Consider the following 20,833-nt stretch of genomic DNA (forward strand, 5'->3'; position numbering starts at 1 on the left):
CAATTATAGGTATTACAAGATACTGAATATAGTTCCCTGTGCTACACAGTAGGTCCTTGTTATTTGTCTATTATTTATATCTTATTTGTCTAGGAGTATGTATCTGTTAATCCCAAATTACTAATTTGTTCCTTCCCCTCACTATCACACTGATAACCATAAATTTGTTTTCTATGTCTGTGTGTTAACTTTTGTGAGTGGCAATTTGAATTAAAAAACATATGTATCTAAGACATCCTTAGTCATTTTACTCAGCTGTTACCCAGTGAAATGCTACTGACAAATACCACTTCCCCTTGGAAACACCACTACTTGTTGTAACAATCTTTCTTAGAGACATGTTGTACTGTGCTTAGTTGCTGAGCCAGGTCAGACTCTTTGTTATCACATGGACTGCAGCCCAGGCTCCTATGTCCATGGAGATCCTCCAGGCAAGAATACTGGAGTGGGTTGCCATGCCCTCCTTCAGAGGATCTTCCCAACCCAGGGATCAAACCTAGGTCTCCCACATTGCAGGCAGATTCTTTATTTTACTTTATGTTATTTTTACTTTATTCTGAGCCACCAGGGAAGCCCAAGAATACTGGAGTGGGTAACCTATCCCTTCTTCACGAGTCTTCCCCAGCCAGGAATCAAACCGGGGCCTTCTGCATTGCAGGTGGATTCTTTCCCAGCTGAGCTACCAGCGAAGCCCTTCTGAGAGCCATAGCTTTATTTTTTTCCTACTTTTCTCAAAGGTACATTTGTATTTAACTCTCCCCTCCATCAGGACTCTTTCTAATCTTTGAGAAAACAGACTTCCTAGGAAGTGATTCACTATTTTAATCATTCATTTACTAAACAAATTTAACCAGTTTACTGAGGACCTACCAAACACAAGGCAGATGTTGAGGAGGCAGTGGGAAGCAAACAGCAAAACAGTCTAGGGCTCCTGGTCTGAGAGGTGTGTACCCACATCACAGTTCAGAACGGGAATAAAAACAAGACATGGAGCTTCTCACCCAGCATCTCAAAAAACGTGACAGGACCCTCCCTGTCACTAAAAGCTTCCTTCGCAGACTCTCCCTATCTTGGCCTGAGGACTTGGCAGGTGAATCTATTGAGAGGGCGGTGAACCCAACCTCTGGCGGCTGCGGAGGGGACCGATCGGACGTTGAGGGGATGGAGGCCGCGGGTCCCACCCACCGCTGTCCTGAGTCAGGCGTCTCCTCTGCGTCCTGGATCCAGCGGGGCCAGGACTCGCCCAGCCTCGTTCGCACGGAGAGGCCGGGGGCGGCCGGGCGGGCGGCCGGGGTGGCGGCCCCGCCCCGGGAGAGGCGTGCCGGGCCGGGCGTATTTGAGGCGCAGAGCCGGCCACCGCCCGGGCAGGACCACACCACCCCTGCCCGAGCCTCCCCCGCGGCGCGCGAGCCAGTGCAGAGGCGTCGGGTAAGTGGCGGGGGCGCCGGGACGGGGGTGCAGACGCGCCTGCTGCAAGGCCAGGGCGCCCGGGCGCAGCTCGGTGCGCGGCCCCCTTTGCCGGGCTGGGCGGGAGCCGGAGACGAGGGCTTGGCTTCCCCGGGGAACCGCGCTTTCTGGGCCCAGGTTCCTTGGCTTCGAGCCCTCAAGAGAGGAGTCTGAGACTCGAGGAAAGTTAGCAACGACTTAAAAGACTCACCTGCATTTCCTCGCGGCGGACGGGAGGGTCACCCTCTGCGGCGACTGGGAGGCTCAGCCCCGGCTTCGCGCCCCGCGCCCCGGCTGGCCCGTGGTGTGTGGTGGGCGCGCGCGCATCCTCCCAGCTGCCTGCTTCAGCTGGGCGGGAGGAACCAGGTGCCCCTGCCTCCGTCGGCGGTGGAGACTGCCCCGGCACTCTGTGGGCGGTTCCTCAACTCTTAGCTTGGCTGTGGGATGGGGATGTGTTCTGCTACAGGCCAACAGAGTCCGGGGCTGCAGCCGCTCTCTGGATGCTGATCCCGCAGAAAATGGTGCTGCCCCAAGGCTGAGTGGGCATGTGCCCGGCTTGGCAAAGACCGCACACCCTCAGTTTTTGCACATCCCAGTCCGGATTTGAGCATTAACGATCTCAGACCTGTGCTGCGGACGTGTGGGGTGTGGCAGAATTGAATGTTCGTCCGAGGGTGCAGAGCCCTAGTTGAGGTGGGGAGGGGTTGCTTCTAAAACATGTTTGAGGACATATTCTAAATTGTGAGTTGCTCAAATCAAAGCACTAATGTGCCTGCGCTTTTACGAGTAGGAACTCCGGGACACTGGGGTTGAGGTTGTGTCTTAAGCTTCATGCCCTGCCCTTAGCGATCCTGATTTCAGATACCTGGAATATTTGTAAAATGACTCCTGGGAATTGGGTTGCTGGACAATGAGAACGGTTTGACTTCAGTGACCCAGTCTGTTTCTAGGATTCTGGAAAAGGAATGGAAGAGAGGCTCATTTTGTTCTGCAGAAAATGGTGGCAATAAGAATTGACCACTTGGCACAGAGCATGAGAAAAAATTTTCACCAACTTCCAAAATTCTGACTCACTTGCCCCAAGTTAAACACAGTTGATCTTTCATGCTAGGAAACTGTGTTTCCATAAAAGTTCAATAATAAAATTCATTGTGCCACAAGAATGTCCTTTTCAGACATTGTCTTTGAATCCCTAGAGTCATGTCATCCATCCCTTTGATGACTGTGCCTCACTCTTAATCTATGGGAAATTGGAGCTGCCTAAATTAATCAAGTGGGGGGCTTTTGCTTAAAATCAGCATTCTCTCCATATTCCGGGGAGAAGTTTGATGATGGGTCTTGAATGTTTTGAGCTTAGAAATATTAGGCGGATGCCTCGCCAAGTTACATAAGAAGCAGAAGAGGAGGAGCACTGTTTGATAGATTGACCCCAAAAGCTCATTTTTTAAAATAAACTGTGGTGTTGGAGAAGACTCTTGAGAGTCCCTTGGACTGCAAGGAGATCCAGCCAGTCCATTCTAAAGGAGACCAGTCCTAGGTGTTCTTTGGAAGGACTGATGCTAAAGCTGAAACTCCAATACTTTGGCCATCTCATGCGAAGAGTTGACTCATTGGAAAAGACTCTGATGCTGGGAGGGATTGGGGGCAGGAGAAGGGGACGACAGAGGATGAGATGGCTGGATGGCATCACTGACTCGATGGACATGAGTTTGGGTGAACTCTGGGAGTTGGTGATGGACAGGGAGGCCTGGCGTGCTGCGATTCATGGGGTCGCAAAGAGTCGGACATGACTGAGCAACTGAACTGAGGCTAATCTCGCTCTGTTGAAAGGTCTTTCAGCTCATTTCAGTTCAGTCAATGATATTTTGCTATGCTACAAATACGCAGCAGAGCTTTATAAAAAGACTTTTTATGTATTGCTGCTGCTGCTAAGTCGCTTCAGTCGTGTCTGACTCTGTGCGACCCCATAAACGGGAGCCCACCAGGCTCCCCCGTCCCTGGGATTCTCCAGGCAAGAACACTGGAGTTGGTTGCCATTGCCTTCTCCATTACTTATTGCTGCTGTTGCTGCTATGTCTCTTCAGTCATGTCCGACTCTTAGTGATCCCATGGACTGCAGCCTATCAGGCTCCTCCACCCATGGGATTTTCCAGGCAAGAGTACTGGAGTGGGTTGCCATTGCCTTCTAGTGAGGTCAAAAGGCTGTTATTGGTCTCAGCTATGATTTAGATACTGTTTACCTAGAACTCTCTTCAGTCAGACTCTACATCTTATCCCTAATAGAGATCTATATTCATATAATAAAATTTGAGGTGCTTATGTTACCTAAAATACCAGTTGGCTTATAAACTTCTTGTACCTGAGACTCATGGTAACTGATCAAAAACTTAGCCTCTCTTTCCTTTTAGTTTGGGACAGAGGCTTCTGCTGAGGACAGCTAGTTAACATTTTCTATCTGGTGCCTGCATGAATTCTTCTCATTAAATTCTGAGTGGTAAGCCTGCCAGGGCAGTAATTCTAGTTTGCTGCTGACTAAGTATCATGTGTTCTCTCTTAACTGATACTCAGCTTTTCCATATGGGGAAAAAAAAATCAGTAACTGAGAGGTACAAAGTAACTTTAACTTCCTTATGGCTGAGGAACTGCGATGAAAAAGAAATCCTGGGAAAGGACCAGTTTCCTTTATCCTGACTAGCATCTCTGAATTTGGCTTTGCACATAAGCATTTCTCAAGCCTTGTTCCATGTTTCAGTAAGACCAGGAAGTAGCCCGCCTCTCCTGTGTTCTTTGGAGAGGAGTGCGGGCCGTGCTTGGGGTTCTGAGGAAATAGTTTGTGATCGACTTCCCTTACAGCTTTTATAAAAGTTGGGGCCCTTTGTGGGCAGAAATTTCATAAGTCCTCCTGGGAATCCAGGCAACTGAATTAATTGCTACATGGGTCTAGAATAACATAGTACAGTGGATAGCAACTCTTTATTAAAGGGCAAAAGCTGCAATTAACAGATTAAAAGTGGTCTGCATTCTGACTCATGTTTAAATTCCTTGTTCCAAAGTGATACTGAACTAATTCTTGTAGGTTTTTCCAAATATGAGGATTCAGATCGTATTTTTAAAATGTTTTTGCCTTTGATGTAGTGTTTCTTATCTGACTTCAAAATTCTCTGTTTCTGGAAATGCCAGAGTTCACATACCTATAGTATTTGTATAGTGGGAAGTTTGGTTTTTTTTTTTTTCACATTTGATTGTCTCTTTATATAAGCTACTCATCTAAAAAGAAATTTTCCAGGCAAGTAGGAAGATGTTTATCTAAACAGATTTTTAAAAAGTTTTCTTGGTTCTCCTTTTAAGTTCTAAGGTTGCTAACCTTGATTTAAAAAGAACATTGGTTAGAAACCTTTCCATCAGAGAGCTGATGGTTGGGAGCTGATATAATCAAAACAATGAATACCCAACTTTTAGGAAAGTAAGCTTTATCAGTTTAAATGTGGTTATAATTAGCAAAATGACTGTGCAAAATGGCATCCTTGGATTCAGTGTCACTGCACACTGCATGAGCCACCCAGCTAGTTTCTGACAAAAGCGTGATCGCTTTTTGTTTACAATTTCAGCATGTTTATGCAGTTCCAAATGAGTAAGCCAGATAATTAATTTCTAAATGAAGTAACTAATCCTTTCGCAGGACTATACTTCAAAATGTCAGTGTGAGGTTTGCTACTAGTATAAAATCAGTCAGAATTAGGAGTCAGGATGTTTGGACTCAGGTCCCTGCCTGCCAATGACAGAATGGGCCACCATGTTAACTCTCTGAGACTCAGTTTCCTCACCTTTGAAGTAAGGATATCAACTTTTCCCTGTCAGTCTCATAAGATTATTATCAGAATCAAAATAAGAAAGGTATGTGAAAGTGCTTTATAAACTGAAAACATCACACAAATACAAGGTGTCATTATTCTAATGGGCTTCTAATGTGTCAGAGCACAATCCAAACTGTCATCCTTGCTGTTACATGAAACACAGCAGAAACAGTGGAATCTGTGTTGTTTCTCCAGTTGTTTTGGTCTAGTTGGAAAAGAGGGCTTCCCAGGTGGCTCAGATGCTAAAGGATCTGCCTGCAATACAGGAGACCCAGGTTTGATCCCTGGGTCAAAAGACCCAATGGAGAGGGAGAACGCAGCCCACTCCACTCCAATCCAAAATAAACTGAGTATGTTTGAGCAGAGACTTGGAAAAGAATAAATGTTACATTTGGGGCTAGCTGTCTTGGCCTGAGTTTCTGGTTGTGATCAGCCTTTAAACATACCTAAGTTTAATTGGGTTTATATTCATAGATGGGCTTCCCTGGTGGCTCAGCCTGTAACGTGGGAGACCTGGGTTTGATCCCTGGGTTGGGAAGGTCCCCTGGAGGAGCTCGAGTGGCAGCCCACTCCAGTATTCTTGCCTGGAGAATCCCCATGGACAGAAGAGCCTGGTGGGCTACAGTCCATGGGGTCGCAAAGAGGTGGACATGACTGAGGGACTAAGCACACATATTCAGGACCCTTTATGAGGCCAGTGGTACAGCTTTAGCTAGTTGTAACAACTGAAACTACCTTTCTGTTTTTTATTGACCTGAATGGGTACTTTTATGTGAGGATACATATCCTCATTAGCTCAGGCCAGTGGTTCTCAAACCAGGCACAGTTTTGCCCTCCTCTTGCTTCCCCAGGGTTATTTCGAAACATCTTAAGACATTCTAGGTTATCACAGTGCAGGGGCCGGGGGGAGGGGGGGCTGCTGTCAGCTTGTGTGTTGAAGCCAGGGACGCACAGAAGGGCCCCTCCCTACGAAGAATCCCACCTGAAATGTCAGTGGTGCTGAGGTCAGGGATAAGCCCCAGCACAATGGGGATAAAAGAAGTCAAAACACAAAGTTATTGCTAAGTCATTGCTATGTTGCTCAGGAATGGAAGAATTTGTGTAATCAAAGGAACTAAACTTTCTGCCTACTGTGAAGTCCAAAATTGTTTCTTTCTGGCGTCCAAAGTGAGAAGCTTTATTTCTTGACTTAAGAAATATCCTTTCAAAGGACTTCACGGGCAGTCCAGTGGTTAAGACTCCGTGCCTCCACTGCAGGGGGTACGAGTTCCGTCCCTGGTCGGGGAACTAAGATCCCACATGCCTCATGGTATAGCCAAAAAAAAAAAAAAAAGAAAGAAATGTCCTTTCTTTCCCTTTTCTGTAAGAACTCTTTAAGCTGTTTTTAAAAATCTTTATTGAATTGTTACAATATTATTTTATGTTTTGGTTTTTTGGCCACCAGGCATGTGGGATCTTAGTTCCCCAACCAGGGATCGGACCTGCTCCCCCCGCATTGGAAGGGGAAGTCTTAACCACTGGATGGCCAGCGAAGTCCCTGTAACAACTCTTAAGTTCCTCCTGTGGTAGCAGCACACTTCTCTAGGCAGTGGCAGTCTTTTGGGGAAGGAAGTACAGAGGAGCACCGACTTTTGCATTGAAGAGTCAAATATTATATACTAAACGCAGTGAAACAAGCCCTGGGAGAGTCACTGTGACTTCCCAATTAGATCACCTGCAGTTTCCAAATTGGAAGATGGGCACAGTGATAACCTGAGTGTATCCAAATATGTTTCAGAATGTCCAGATTTGAAAAGAGGTGTGCAAAAATAAAAAATTAACGGAAGGTCATATTGAACTGTATTATAAGTAACAGCAGAGTAAGATAAAATATCTGGTATATAAATGAAGCATACAGTAAGTTCTAGGAGGACGTTTTGTCTGCTTTTGTTTTACCAAAAAGTCTAGTATTTTGTATTTTTAGGACCTATCAAGTAGCCACCACTTAACGGATCATTTCTTAGAATAACTGAATAACTTTAACAAGTAGGCAACTTACGGCTTCCCAGGTGGTGCTGGTGGTAAAGAACACGCCAGCCAGTGCAGGAGATGTAAGAGATGTGGGTTTGATCCCTGGCTCAGGAAGGTCCCCTGGAGGAGGGCTTGGCAACCTACTTGTTTTCTTGCCTAGAGAATCCTATGGACAGAGGAGCCTGGTGGGCTATGGGTCCATAGGGTAGCAAAGAGTCCGACATGACTGAAGTGACTCAGCACACACATGTAGACAGCTTAAGGAAAAAGATTCTGATTACTGAAGATCCAGGTAACTTTGACCATAGCACAGGTGATCCTGGGCGGAGAAAATAACCCAGGCCTGAGGAGTCCCAAGCTGCCCTCCTCTCCTCACCGCCAGAGCACCAGCTCCGGGAGCAAGTGTAGAACATCTTGTTTGTTGGGAACTGGCACTGAGGGAGGAGCCAGAGAAGCAGGAGTGATGGTCTCATGGCCACACACTGAGGCAGCTTTGGGCAAGGCCAACCCTCTTTGGTAGCATCCTACCCCAAAATATTTTTCTCCAAATTGTCTTTTTTTTAAAAAAAACCTTGGTTTGTTATACTGCCAGATATTTTCATTTGGAATAACAAACACCTTTTTTTAAAAAAAGTACATCTTGTGCTCGCCTTTCTTTGCTATTGCTTCATATCCCCAGTCTCACCTTCCTTTCAAGGTTTAGCTCAACACTATCCCTGTTGGAAGTCATCTTTCCAGTTGTGACTTCTCGTAGCACATAGTCTGGCTCGCACCACCCATTACTTGTGACCCTTTCTGGCCTCTGGACCCTTTGATGATATATCTTAGCCAATTCCGTCTGCAAACCCAGACCTGAGCCTGCCCAGTGCCTGGCACAGAACAGGCACACATGTGTGCAAATGAAGAAATAAGTCAGCAGCAGCAGCTATGGCTTGGGCAGTGGGGCGGGCAAGGCAGAGACTATCTTTCAAACACTAGCAGGAAGAACCAACGGCCTCCTCCTAAAACCCAGAAGAGGGTGTGGGGCTATCACTGAGAACCGGAGGAGAGGTGGGCGAGATTCATCTGATGAACACTTTTTATGAGGTGGTGGAAAAAAAGAGCACAGGAAGGAAGGTGAAGGAGAACCAAAGACAAACCAGGACCATTTACATTTGTTACCTAGGAAAGGGCAGAGTATTGTACTTCCTGCTCTCCCACTTGTATTGTATAGCCTGTTACTTCCAGGATTCAGCCACAAGAGAGTGTGATTAGAGTTCAGCTATGAGTTAAATAGGGCCTGGTGATTCAGGTGGAGAGCATCCTCACCCTTTGAGACATTTTTGTGGTTCCCCACCATTGATTTTGGCATATTTGGAGAACAGACTTGTTTGTGTTAAGAGAATGCCTGTACATTGACTTGACCTGCACAATGAGCTGTTTGTGATGTTCACACAGAAATCAGTGAAATCTTTTAGGATCAAGTGATAACCCCTGTTTTTTTTCCTCCTTTCAGGAAAATGGCAGACGGTTTTTCGGTAAGTGTTTTATGTCTGTTTTCCTACCTTAATATATATACATTCATGCAGGATGAGGGTTTTTTGTTTGTTTTTTAACCGCTCAAGTTTCCTGTTTAACTCTCCCACCTCGTGGCTTCCTCTGGCCTCATCTGTCCAATGAGGGCTTGTTAGGTGGAGTCTTGTTTTTGCAGCAACAGGTTTGGGAAGAAAGCCAGGCAGAGAGAGGCCTCACTAACAGTAACCCCTTTACCAAAGGCCTAGGACAGAAGCTGGTGGATTCTGCTGGCAGGAGCTGAGAAGCCAACTGAGCAAAGGGCAGTGTGGTTCATTCTGAGCAACCTGATTTTTTTTAACCCTAAAGTGCCCTCAACTCCTTCTCCCTTCCCAAATGCTGGAGTAAGAAGCAGCCAAAACGAATTCCTATTAGCATACTTATGTATTCCCCAATTCCCTAATGGAATGACACGTCACCTAGAGCCATGAGCTCTGCTCAGGTTTGTTTTCTAAATCCAGTTTGCTTTCCATCATCACGGAGCCCTCAGTTTCTCTCTCCCCCTCCCCCAGGACACATGGGCTCCCTTCACAGCCTCACTGTGTTGCCCCAACACCAGGTCTAGGGTTGTGTTCCCAATGCATCAGAGACAATCCTGGCAGATCATATTCAGTCAATGGAGAAGCCTTTACTGGGCATCTTCCATGTACCACCTGGCAGCGTGCTAAACACTGTAGAAAACAGGCAGGGAGAAAGCAGTCTCGTCCTGGAGAGAAAGGACACAATCCAACGCTGGCACAGAGTGTCGCAGTCTGTAAAGAGCCGTCCCAAATGTGGCCTCACTTGCTTGTCACAACGATCATGTGAAATAGGTCATTATCCCCATTTTACAAGCAAAGACACTAAGTCCTATACAGGCAACACGATAGCTCTGAAACTCTGGAGCTCTTGATCGATAACACTGGATTTCTTGATGGATGGCACTGAATTTTAAACCAAGTCTTCTGACTCCACATCGCAGGCTTCTCCCTGTGTACAAGGCAGCCTCTCTGGTACTAGCCTGGATGCCACTAAGTGGTAACTTACCTGGCGTACCCAAAGTGCAGTAGACATCCCGCAAAGGGAAGGCCAACACAACCAGGGCCAGCTTGGTGGCAGGTTTTGCAGCCCAAGAGTATACTGAGTTTGGTGACTTTTTTTTTTCCCATGTCAGTTAGAAAGTATGTGCTTTTACATAGAGAATGCAGATTACAAAAAGGCAACCCTCAGTGATCTGAGATGATGGGAGGCAAGAGTAAAGTGATAAAGCATGTATAATACCATAGTCAAATTTTAGTCTTAGGAATTCAAAACTAAAAGGTTGGAAAAACTTTATTGATGTGAATTTCGTATCTTCACCACATCCCTCTAATTCTTAGATCACATATTCCTGAAAATTCTGTTGTGATTGTTCTTCATCCTATAATTTTTTAAATGTCTTTTTTTCCAGCTTAATGATGCCTTAGCTGGGTCTGGAAAACCAAACCCCCAAGGTTGGCCTGGTTCATGGGGAAACCAGCCTGCTGGGGCAGGAGGCTACCCAGGAGCAGCCTATCCTGGGGCCTACCCTGGACAAGGACCTCCTGGCCCCTACCCTGGACAAGGACCTCCTGGCCCCTACCCTGGACAAGGACCTCCTGGCCCCTACCCTGGACAGGGACCTCCTGGGGCCTACCCTGGCCCAACAGCACCTGCTTATCCTGGACCAACTGCACCAAGTGCCTACCCCGGACCTGGGGCCTACCCACCTCCTGCCTACCCTGCTGCCAGCCCCTATGGCATCCCTTCTGGACCCCTGGTAAGATGGAGTGAATCATTTAGTAAACTTCAATGTGCTTGGGACCAAGTTAATAAAGAACACGGCTGGGACTTCCCTAGCAGTCCAGTGGCTAAGACTCCATGCTCCCAGTGCAGGGGGCCTGAGTTTGACCCCTGATCAGGGAACTAGATCCCACATGCCACAACTAAGACCCAGCACAACCAAATAAATAAATATTTAAAAAAGAAAGAAAATGGTAATTTTCTGGAGCGGTAGTGTCATCACTTTGTAGTGCTCTGACTGGAAGCTGGCGCTGGGCACTGGTGACCTGCAGAGGGCTTCGGGAGACCTGAAGCTTGAAACTCACCGCTTAGAGCCATTTTGCAAGGACCAGGCACAGTGTATGTTGGTTCAATAGAAAAATTAGTTTCCGGTGTTTAGTATATGTACTGTTAGTTTAAAGAGAAGCCAATATATGTTTTGAAGGCATCTGTAGAGCAGCTTTAATATAAATCAAGATCATAGTAATGGTTGTTATTATTACTGATAAACACTGAATATATAACATGTACCAGCTGAGTGCTTGCTTATACATGGATGCTCTCATTCAACTCCATAAGCACCCTGTAAGATACTATTATTATCGCCACTTTACAAATAAGGAAATAGGGTAATAAAGGGTTATACAACCTTCCCATGGTCATAGAGGGGAAATTTGGGGCAACCACAGTAATCTGGTTTTTAAAAACCTTCTAAAGATAATTTTGTGATCTAAGGGTTGAATTTTCATTTATATTAAAACTCATTTTAATAAATGAATTCTAACCATAAAACCCAACTCTGGGGGCTCCCGACACATCTCCAAACAGTCTAGCTGTGAGAAAAGATACATATATGAGAAAAGAGTTCAATAGCAGTGTGAGATCAGCCCCTTTCAGGAGTGTGATGGCACAGGGAATATTTGCTCTGCTTATTGGTCGGCTTAGAGGAGAGCAGAGAGACAGCATTAGGTGCATGAGAGGCGATGCGCAGGACCTGGACCACACACAGGTAGTCAGTTTAGACAGGAAAATGGAAATTCTGGAAGGAAGAGGCAGTGGGAAAGAGATTGAAGAGGAGGAACCCCAGAATCTAGTGGTTAAGTCTTGTTTTTGTTCAGTCACTAAGTCGAGTCTGACTCTTTGTAACCCCATGGACTGCATCACACCAGGCTTCCCTGTCCTTCCCTACCCCTTGGGGTTTTCTCAAACTCATGTTCATCAAGTTGTTGATGCCATCCAACCATCTCATCCCTTGTTGCCCTCTTCTCCGCCTGCCCTCAATCTTTCCCAGCATCAGGGTCTTTTCTAATGAGTAGGCTCTTCACATCAGGTGGCCAAAATATTGGAATGTCAGCTTCAGCATCAGTCCTTCCAATGAATATTCAGGGTTGATTTCCTTTAGGATTGACTGGTTTGGTCTCCTTGCTGTCCAAGGGACTCTCAAGAGTCTTCTCCAGCACCAAAAATTCAAAAGCATCAATTCTTTGGTGCTCAGCTTTCTTTATGGTCCAACTCTCACATTCGTATATGACTGCTGCAAAAACCACAGCTTTGACTATACAGACCTTTGGAATCAAAGTGATGTCTCTACTCTTTAATAGCTTTTCTTCCAAAGAGCTAGAGTCTTCTGATTTTGTGACTGCAGTCACTATCTGCAGTGATTTTGCAGTCCAAGATAATAAAATCTGCCAGTTTCCCACTTTTCCCTCATCTATTTGCCATAAAGTGATGGGACCAGATGCCATGATTTAGTTGTTTTGATTGTTGAGTTTTAGCCAGCTTTTTCACTCTCCTCTCTCATCCTTATCAAGAGGCTCTTTAGTTCCTCTTCACTCTCTGCCATTAGAGTGGTATCATCTGTATATCTGAGTGAAGTGAAGTGAAAGTGAAGTCGCTCAGTCGTGTCCAACTCTTTGCGACCCGTGGACTGTAGCCCACCAAGCTCCTCCGTCCATGGGATTCTCCAGGCAAGAATACTGGAGTGGGTTGCCATTTCTTTCTCCAGGGGATCTTCCCGACCCAGGGATCGAACCCAGTTCTCTCATATTGCAGGCATACGCTTTAACCTCTGCACCACCAGGTAAGCCCCTGAGGTTGTTGATATTTCTCCTAACAATCTTCATTCAGTCCAGCATGTCACATGATGTGCTCTGCACAGAAGTTAAATAAGCAGGGTCACAATATGCAGCGTTGACATACTCCTTTTGCAATTTTGAACCAGTTCTTTTGCAATTTTGAACCAGTTCATTGTTCCATGTCCAGTTCTAACTGTGGCTTCTTGACCTAAATGCAGATTGCTCAGAAGGCAGGTAAGGTGGCCTGGTATTCCCATCTCTTCAAGAATTTTCCACAGTTTGTTGTGATCCAGTCAAAAGCTTTCACATAGTCAAATGAAGCAGAAGTGGACATTTTTCTGGAATTCTCTTGCATTTTCTGTGATTCACGGATGTTGGCAATTTGATTTCTTGTTCCTCTTTTCTAAATTCAGCTTATACATCTGGAAGTTCTTAGTTCACATACTGTTGAAGTCCAGCTTGAAGGATTTTGAGCATTTCCTTGCTAGCATTTGAAAAGAGTACAACTGTATGGTAGTTTGAACATTCTTTGACATTACCTTTCTTTGGAATTGGGATGAAAACTTTCCTTTTCCGGTCCTGTGGTCATTGCTTACTTTTCCAAAGTTTCTGACATGTTGAGTATAGCACTTTAACAGTGGCAAAGAATCTGCCTGCCAATTCAGGAGACACAGGTTTGATCCCTGGGTGGGGAAGGTCCCCTGGAGAAGGAAATGGTAATCTACTCCAGTATTCTTGCCTAGGAAATCCCATGGAGAGAGGAGCATGGCAGGTTACAGTCCATGGGATCATCAAAGAGACATGACTTCGTGACTAAACACCAACAACAAAGAGTCAAGAAACGACTGGCTTTTCAAGGCTGGACAGGGAGAATGTCAGCCAAGGGTCAGTCCAAACCAGGAACTCAGGAAGGGGATCAGATTGGGGAGAGGCAGGGGAGACTGTTGCAGTTCACACTGGTTGGATTTGTGGCACCAGTAGCAAAGCCAGATGGAAAGAAGCACAGGACTAATACAGATCAGATCAGAGCTAGAGAGAAAAAGACTTGGGCAATGGTTGAACCCAGGGGGAAACAATCTTAAAGGAAAAAGAGAAGAAGCCAAGATAGAGCAGTGGAAATATTTATAACACCTTGAACACAGACAGTCAGTAAATATTTGTTGAATGAACTGGGGAAGGTATTAACTGGAAAGTTCCCATTCGACAAACATTGAGTACCTGCCACCTTTAAAGCACCACACAGGGCCTGTGTGAATTAAACAGAAGAACACCTCAGAGGCCTAGAAGGTGCCAGTGTTTGCCTGCAGGGAGCAGAACCACCAGGACGAACATGTCATATGACAAGGATCTTAAGAGTGGCACAGAAATGTTAATGTTGATTGCAAGGTCTAGCTTAAGCCTTTCCAAAAAACAGGCTCCATGGATGAATTATGGATTAGGATGGCCCTTATCATGAGAGATACAGTCTCCAGAAGGGAACATATTGTCTTTGGCACTAATTAACTGATGGCCTTTTTCTTGATTGTTGTAGTTGTGTAGGGAGCCATCTCTCTTCAGACCCTGGACAAGGTGGCCTGAGAGTCTGAAAAGATGGTTTAAAGTAGGGTTACATGTTATTCACATATATTAATAGTGGTTGAACTCTAGCAATGTCTTTTTCTTTCTTCCCTCAAGAAAACATGACTCTTTCTTTTGGGGGGGGGTTGGGTAGCTGCATGGCATGTGGGATCTTAGTTCACCGACTGGGGTGAACTAGGGTGAACTCACACCCCCTGCAGCAAAAGCACAGCATCTTAACCACTGGGCTGCCAGGAAACTCCCCTGGAACATGACTCTTTCTTGATATATACACATTTTTCTATTCCCAGAATGTGCCTTATGACCTGCCTTTTCCTGGAGGAATCATGCCTCGCATGCTGATAACAATCCTGGGTACAGTAAAGCCCAATGCGAACAGGTAAAGAGCAAAATTAGCAAGTCTAACATATTGATTGATTGATTTTGAAATAAAGGGTGATCTGTTTTAAATTTTAATGGAATTTAAAAAATTACATTTAGAATCTTGGCTATACCATAGTTTGCGTTTTCCCCATAAATCAATACACAGTCTCACCAAGAGGACAAATCCCTTGCTAAGTCTTGGGTCAAAAAGAAAAGGTGCCTAGTTGATCTGAGAGCTTAAATATTATATCTCCTGTCCTCATATTGGTACAATCTCCCTGGAGCTGTGAAGGTCATGATACACCCTCAGATTTGTGAGCTTGGTTGCCTTTTCCATGTTCATACTGTTGGCCTGGTCTTCAGATGACAACTGACAAGACGGGGAACCCCAGTGTTCTGAGTAGACACTATTTACTTAAAAGGTTTGAAAAAACTTTACAAGTTAAAGTTTTAACTTGACAAAGTAATTTGTCAAAATAAATCAGTCTTCACCATTGGTACTGCTTTGGTTGAGGTGAACTAGAAGGGGCTAAGATTTTGAGTTCACTTCGGAAAATCCATGCTGATTTACAGCTGCCTTGGAATATCGGACTCTGGTTATCACCACTGGTTATATTTACATATATCCTGAAACTGTTCAGTATGTCTGTCCTTGAGGTTGGTGGTACCATTAAAGCTCCTATAGCCATTAATTAATCTGTTTCTGGGTCTTGTCTATAGACAATACACAAAAGGTACACATTCAAGCTGTGTACACAGGTTTATTTAATTCTGTAAACAGCCTCTGTGAGTACCTGTCACTTTGATCCTGGTGAATCAGCGGGAGCAACATCCTGTTACCAGGAGGTGGACAGGTTCTATCGGATCATTTTACATTCAGCAAACCAGTTCACTCCACCTCCAGCCAGCCTCCTCTGGTTCTACGTGGTAGTCACTATCTTAAGCTAGTTCTTCCTTCCACACAGCCTAGACAGCTTCTTTCAGCACAGTACTTCCCTACACAGTAAAAACTGGTCTCACAGCAAGTTATAAAACATATACTCAATATATCTTCTGCCTATATCCTCATCCACCTTGCCTCCCAAAATAACACAGGACCCAGAGCCCTGATCCTGTGCAGGCAGCACTCATGATTAGGTAATATCTGCTCTCCTGAGGCAGCTGCTGTTAAGCAGAACCACAATGGCATCTTTGCTTTACTTAGGACTATCACACTAGAAAGGCTGGGCTTCCCAGGTGGCTCAGTGTAAAGAATCTCCCTGCCAAGCAGGAGACACGGGTTCTAATCCTGAGTCAGGAAGATCCCCTGGAGGAGCAAATGGCTATCTACTTCAGTATTCTTGCCTGGGAAATCCCATGGACAGAGGAGCCTGGCAGGCTACAGTGCATGGGGTCACAAAGAGTCTAACACGACTTAGGAACTAAACCACCACCACCACCATCACCATTAGGAAGGTTAGAGACTGTGGCAGGTTACAACCAATATTGGTTGAAATGATTAAAGTGGTAGTAAACTGAGAAATGTATTGCTTTGAGCTGCAAAATCTATGTGAGGAATCACATGAAAGAAGAAAAATCCTTGAAGTGGTAGAGATGACAATTACCTTTTCACTGCTCAGAAAGTACAAGCGTTGCCCATCAAATATAAGTTCTATTGCCATTTGACTGTATTCGTTCTTTTCCTGTGAATTTAATCATTGATGGTTGTATGTATGTTACTGGGTGAATGAAAACACCCAAAGGATCATTGTTAATAGGTCTAGAATGCAGACCTTGCTTTAAAACAAGAGCTGTTTTAACAGAACCAGCTGCTTCTGATATTAGCGCTCTGGGGAGCACACTTTTGAGAAACCGTGTGGAGAGGGTAGTGCTTTAACAGCCAGAGAACTTGTGTTTGTATTAACATCCAAGGAGAGAGATCAGGGTAGAAAGTTTATCCAGCACTTCCATTAATTCCACTTTACATCACAGAATGTTTAACACATTTATTATTATGACTTTACAACTCAGCAACAGGATATTGAACATTAACTATGTTATATCATTCTTGCTGTTTTAGGACTAGGTTTTCTAGTTAACTATGAGGAAGCTAGGGATTTGATAGCACTTTATGTGACTGGTTTACTTTTAATAGGGATTGAAAGTAACCTGTCAGGGCAGGAAAGAGGTAGGCATATTCCCATAATGTCAGGTATAAAGTGCCCTCAAGGTGGCCCCAAACCTCTGCAAGGAAACCTTGACCATGTTTATATGCAGAGATAGTAAAAAGGGAAACACAGGTAAATAGGATATAACCAAAGACAACAAGGCTAAAACTCAACACATATTGTCGTTTACTGTGGGATACTGTGGTAGTATGTCGAATATAGTAGTGCTCCTTATTGGAGGTTTTGCTTTCCACAGTTTCAGTTACCCAAGGTCAATCACAGTCTGAAAATATTAAGTGGAAAATTCCATAAATAAACAATTCATAAGTTTTAAGTTGCCAACACTGTACACAGCATGGTGAAATCTCATGCTGTCCAGCCCCATCCTGCCCAGGCTGTGAAACCACCCCTTTCTGCTGTATGTCTGGTCTATCAGGTATCAGATCCACTGCCATGGTACCCTGGTGCTTGTGTCCACAGAACCCTATTTTACCTAAGAATGGCCCAAAAGCAAGAGTAGTGATGCTGGCAATTCACATATGCCAAAGAGAAGCTGTAAAGGGCTCTCTCGAAATGAAAAGGGGACAGTACTCAATTTAATAAGGAAAGAAAACAATTATACACTGAGGTTGCTAAGATCTACAGTAAGTACAAATCTTTTGTCTATGAAATTGTGAGAAAGGAAAAAGAAACTCATGCGTTTTTTTTTTTTCAGTCATACCTCAAACTGTAGAAGTTATGGCCCCAGTGCATAAATGTTTAGTTCCGATGGGAAAGGTATTAAATATATACAATATTTTGAGAGAGAGACCATGACTTTTACAATATATTGCTATAGTTTTCCTATTTTATTAGTTGTTAATCTCTTACTGTACTTAATTTATAAATTAAACTTTATTATATGTACGTATAGGAAAAAGTTTATGTGTATAGTTGGACAGATAATTTGGTTCAATACTATTCATGGTTTCAGCTATCCACTGGGCGTCTTGGAACACACATCCCATGCATGAGGCAGAAATACTGTACTTGGCCCAGTATACTTTCCAGTTTGAACCCATTCTATGGTTTATTTGCTTTCTGTTTAGAAAATTGTCCTGTACTTTATAAATGATTTGCTTTTTAGAAAAGTATATGTTCTTCACTTGATACAAATGTACAACTCGAATCATTTTACTAACTCTGACTTTTGACTTAAAACAGACTTGCTTTAGATTTCAAGAGAGGGAATGATGTCGCCTTCCACTTTAACCCACGCTTCAATGAGAACAACAAGAGAGTCATTGTTTGTAATTCAAGGCTGAATAATAACTGGGGAAAGGAAGAAAGACAAATGCTTTTCCCATTTGAAAGTGGTAAACCTTTCAAAGTAAGTTACTGCTATTATATATTGATAATGTATATTTCTCACGGGGAATCAAGCTTAAACCACAACACACTGGAAATTAATTTTCATCAGTTGTCCTGGGACACCTAACCAGTACACCTGCTCCCCATCCCAGGGGAATGGTCTCAGACATAGTGGCACATTCCTCAACTCCATTTAGCTACCTCACCATTGTCCCTGTTACCAGCCCTCTGAGTTTAGTCAACCCTAAACTGATTTTCTGGGAATGAGAAACATAGCATCTTTAATTTAAAAGGCAGAAAATCTCTCTTTTTTTGGCTGTACTGTGAGGCCTGTGGGGCAAATCTGCTTCCCCTGCAGTGGAAGCAAGGAGTCTTAACTACTTGCCAGGGATGTCTCCTAGAAAGTCTTTATGATATAGTTGGGCTGAGATTTAATTCCTTAAAACAGCATGGTTAGCATGGCAATCAAAACTAAATTTTTTAAACTCTAAAATTAATTCATGCTTGTCTATGAAAATAAAAATTTACAAATTTTTTTTTACTAAAAAGTCCTCCATCCTTTACCCCTCCCCCATCCTCACAAAGGTTACAACTTGAGTTATCTTTCCAGTGTTTTCTTATGACAAGCAACACATTTTTTTATTTTTAAGCATGGCTTCAACAAATATTAGGTCCACAATGTTGGGTTAGGGTTGACTATACAGTGGGCAATAAAACAGCTAGACCATCAGCTCCTCAGGGGCAGGGACTAACAGGGTCTATATTCTACATTTGGTGGACATCTTTCCTTCTCAGAACATTGTCACCTAATACTTCATTGTTTAGATATGCAGTAATTCAACCAGTACCCTACTGATGAAAAATTGGAGTATGGAAATATTACAAACAGATAAAACCTGGAAAGCTTTATTTATTTTACAAAAATACTGTGATAACTATCCTAATACATCTTTGCTTCCTAGAAGAGTAATTTTACTCAAAAAATATATATGTTTAAAATTTAGATGAAGATAATGCTGAAGTGCTGCTTCCAAAATGATGTTAGAATTAACACATCCTCTAACTACTGGGAGATTTGTTTCTCTTACTCTTGCCAAAACTGGTTATTATCCATCTTCATAACATTCACTCCTCTAAACAGAGAATTCCTACTTTAGCATTTATTTTTACTTTCAGTGTTTGAGACCATACAAAAGCTTTAAGTTTTTATGTAGAGGAATGATTAATCTTTTCCTCTGTGGCTTCAATTATATATCCTTTTAACAATTTATCATTTTGTTCCATTTAAATCTTTGAATAATTTGGAATTTATTTTTTTCTGGAAAGTTACCTTCTCTGACTTTAATTAGTTCTACAAGTGATCAGAAAGATGAAATTTTAGACACCCTGAGGTTAGGCCAGACTGGTTTTAAAAGGAATGGGCATTTCTAACAGTTTTGTGTATGTGCCATTTCAGATTCAAGTGCTGGTTGAACCTGACCTTTTCAAGGTTGCAGTCAATGATGCTCACTTGTTGCAGTACAATCATCGGGTGAAAAATTTTGGGGAAATCAGCACGCTGTCGATTTCTGGTGACATAACTCTCACCAGTGTTTCGCACACTATGCTATAATCTTAAATGGGCAGATACTTTTGTAAAGAAATGAATTTGAACGTAAACCTTACACATTTAAAGGTTTCATGTTGAGTGAAAAATTTTACCTTTATTCATCAATGTCCTTCTTGTAAATCAGATTTAATAAATATTCTAAGAGTTACTTGTCTTTATATGTAATTTAATTGGGGCAATTTATTGTTGATAATACACAATGGACTTAAAGGAAAAAGAAATATGTGGCAATGTTAATACTGCATTAGAGTCTCCCAGTTTTCAATATTTGAAACTATATTTTTAAAAAGAAATCAGGAGTAAATACTACCACAAAATTAACCTCTCTCTTCTAGAGTTTGGTAAAAACCAATGGATACTACAAAAAAATCATTCTTCTATTGTTTTACTTAAGGAAACATATTCAAGAAATAAGAAAAGCTAAGTTTACATACATATAACCTTTTGGACTTTAACTATTTTATCTCTCTAAACTATACTTCACGGTTTCAAATCATTAATTTATACCAACATCAATCTTCCTCTGGGTTCTTTTGGTTTTATGAAATCTCCAGATTTGTAGAAGGAAAAAAGTAGGTTTTTATTTGAAAATCCCATTGTCAATACTCTATCAACCATGCCTTTCTGCCCTTCTTCATTACCAGGAAGGTCAAAGATTAATATAATTTCAAAACTAGGATATGCTCAGACCACTTCATTTTATAGAAAACCAAAATATTATTTGATCTGTTACTGTTTCTACAGTACCATCTTCTCAACCATGATCTCCTGCAGAGATCAGAATGCAGGAGGTTTATGAGGGAGGATATGCCCTTTCTCTCAACAGCTGTGAAGGCAAGAAAGTACATGACTGCGCAGAGAGAGAAGTGGAGCATCTACGCCTCAGTCTACCCTACAGGGATTCTGAGCTGGGATGATCCTTTAGAGCTGTCAAGAGGGGGACAGGCCTTCATATTTTTACTTCATCTCATTTCTTTTTTCATTTTTGGAAAAGCTCTGGTTCTACCCAGTTTTCTTTCATTTTGTCTTTAAAGGTTTTCTTGATACCTCATAATTCTAGAATCCAGTAGC

General features: G+C 43.2%; 2 protein-coding genes across 2 annotated transcripts in view; one reads left to right on the plus strand and one right to left on the minus strand.

Moving 5' to 3' along the window:
- The window catches only part of WDHD1 (WD repeat and HMG-box DNA binding protein 1), a 151,753-nt gene extending 149,943 nt beyond the window's left edge, over window positions 1-1,810 (minus strand). The window contains exon 1 of the mRNA XM_042252549.2: window positions 1,658-1,810. The gene's annotated coding sequence lies outside the window, so the exon portion shown is untranslated. The remainder of the gene's footprint in view (window positions 1-1,657) is intronic.
- On the plus strand, window positions 1,367-19,910 carry LGALS3 (galectin 3). Its single transcript, XM_004010664.5, has 6 exons — window positions 1,367-1,428; window positions 8,806-8,827; window positions 10,291-10,638; window positions 14,584-14,672; window positions 18,007-18,172; window positions 19,610-19,910. The coding sequence occupies exons 2-6, from the start codon at window positions 8,810-8,812 to the stop codon at window positions 19,763-19,765; spliced, it is 777 nt and encodes a 258-aa protein (XP_004010713.2). The 5' UTR covers window positions 1,367-1,428; window positions 8,806-8,809; the 3' UTR covers window positions 19,766-19,910.
- The last annotated feature ends 923 nt before the right edge of the window (window positions 19,911-20,833 follow it).

Source organism: Ovis aries, chromosome 7 (genome assembly GCF_016772045.2).
Source record: "Ovis aries strain OAR_USU_Benz2616 breed Rambouillet chromosome 7, ARS-UI_Ramb_v3.0, whole genome shotgun sequence".
Classification (NCBI taxonomy): domain Eukaryota; kingdom Metazoa; phylum Chordata; class Mammalia; order Artiodactyla; family Bovidae; genus Ovis; species Ovis aries.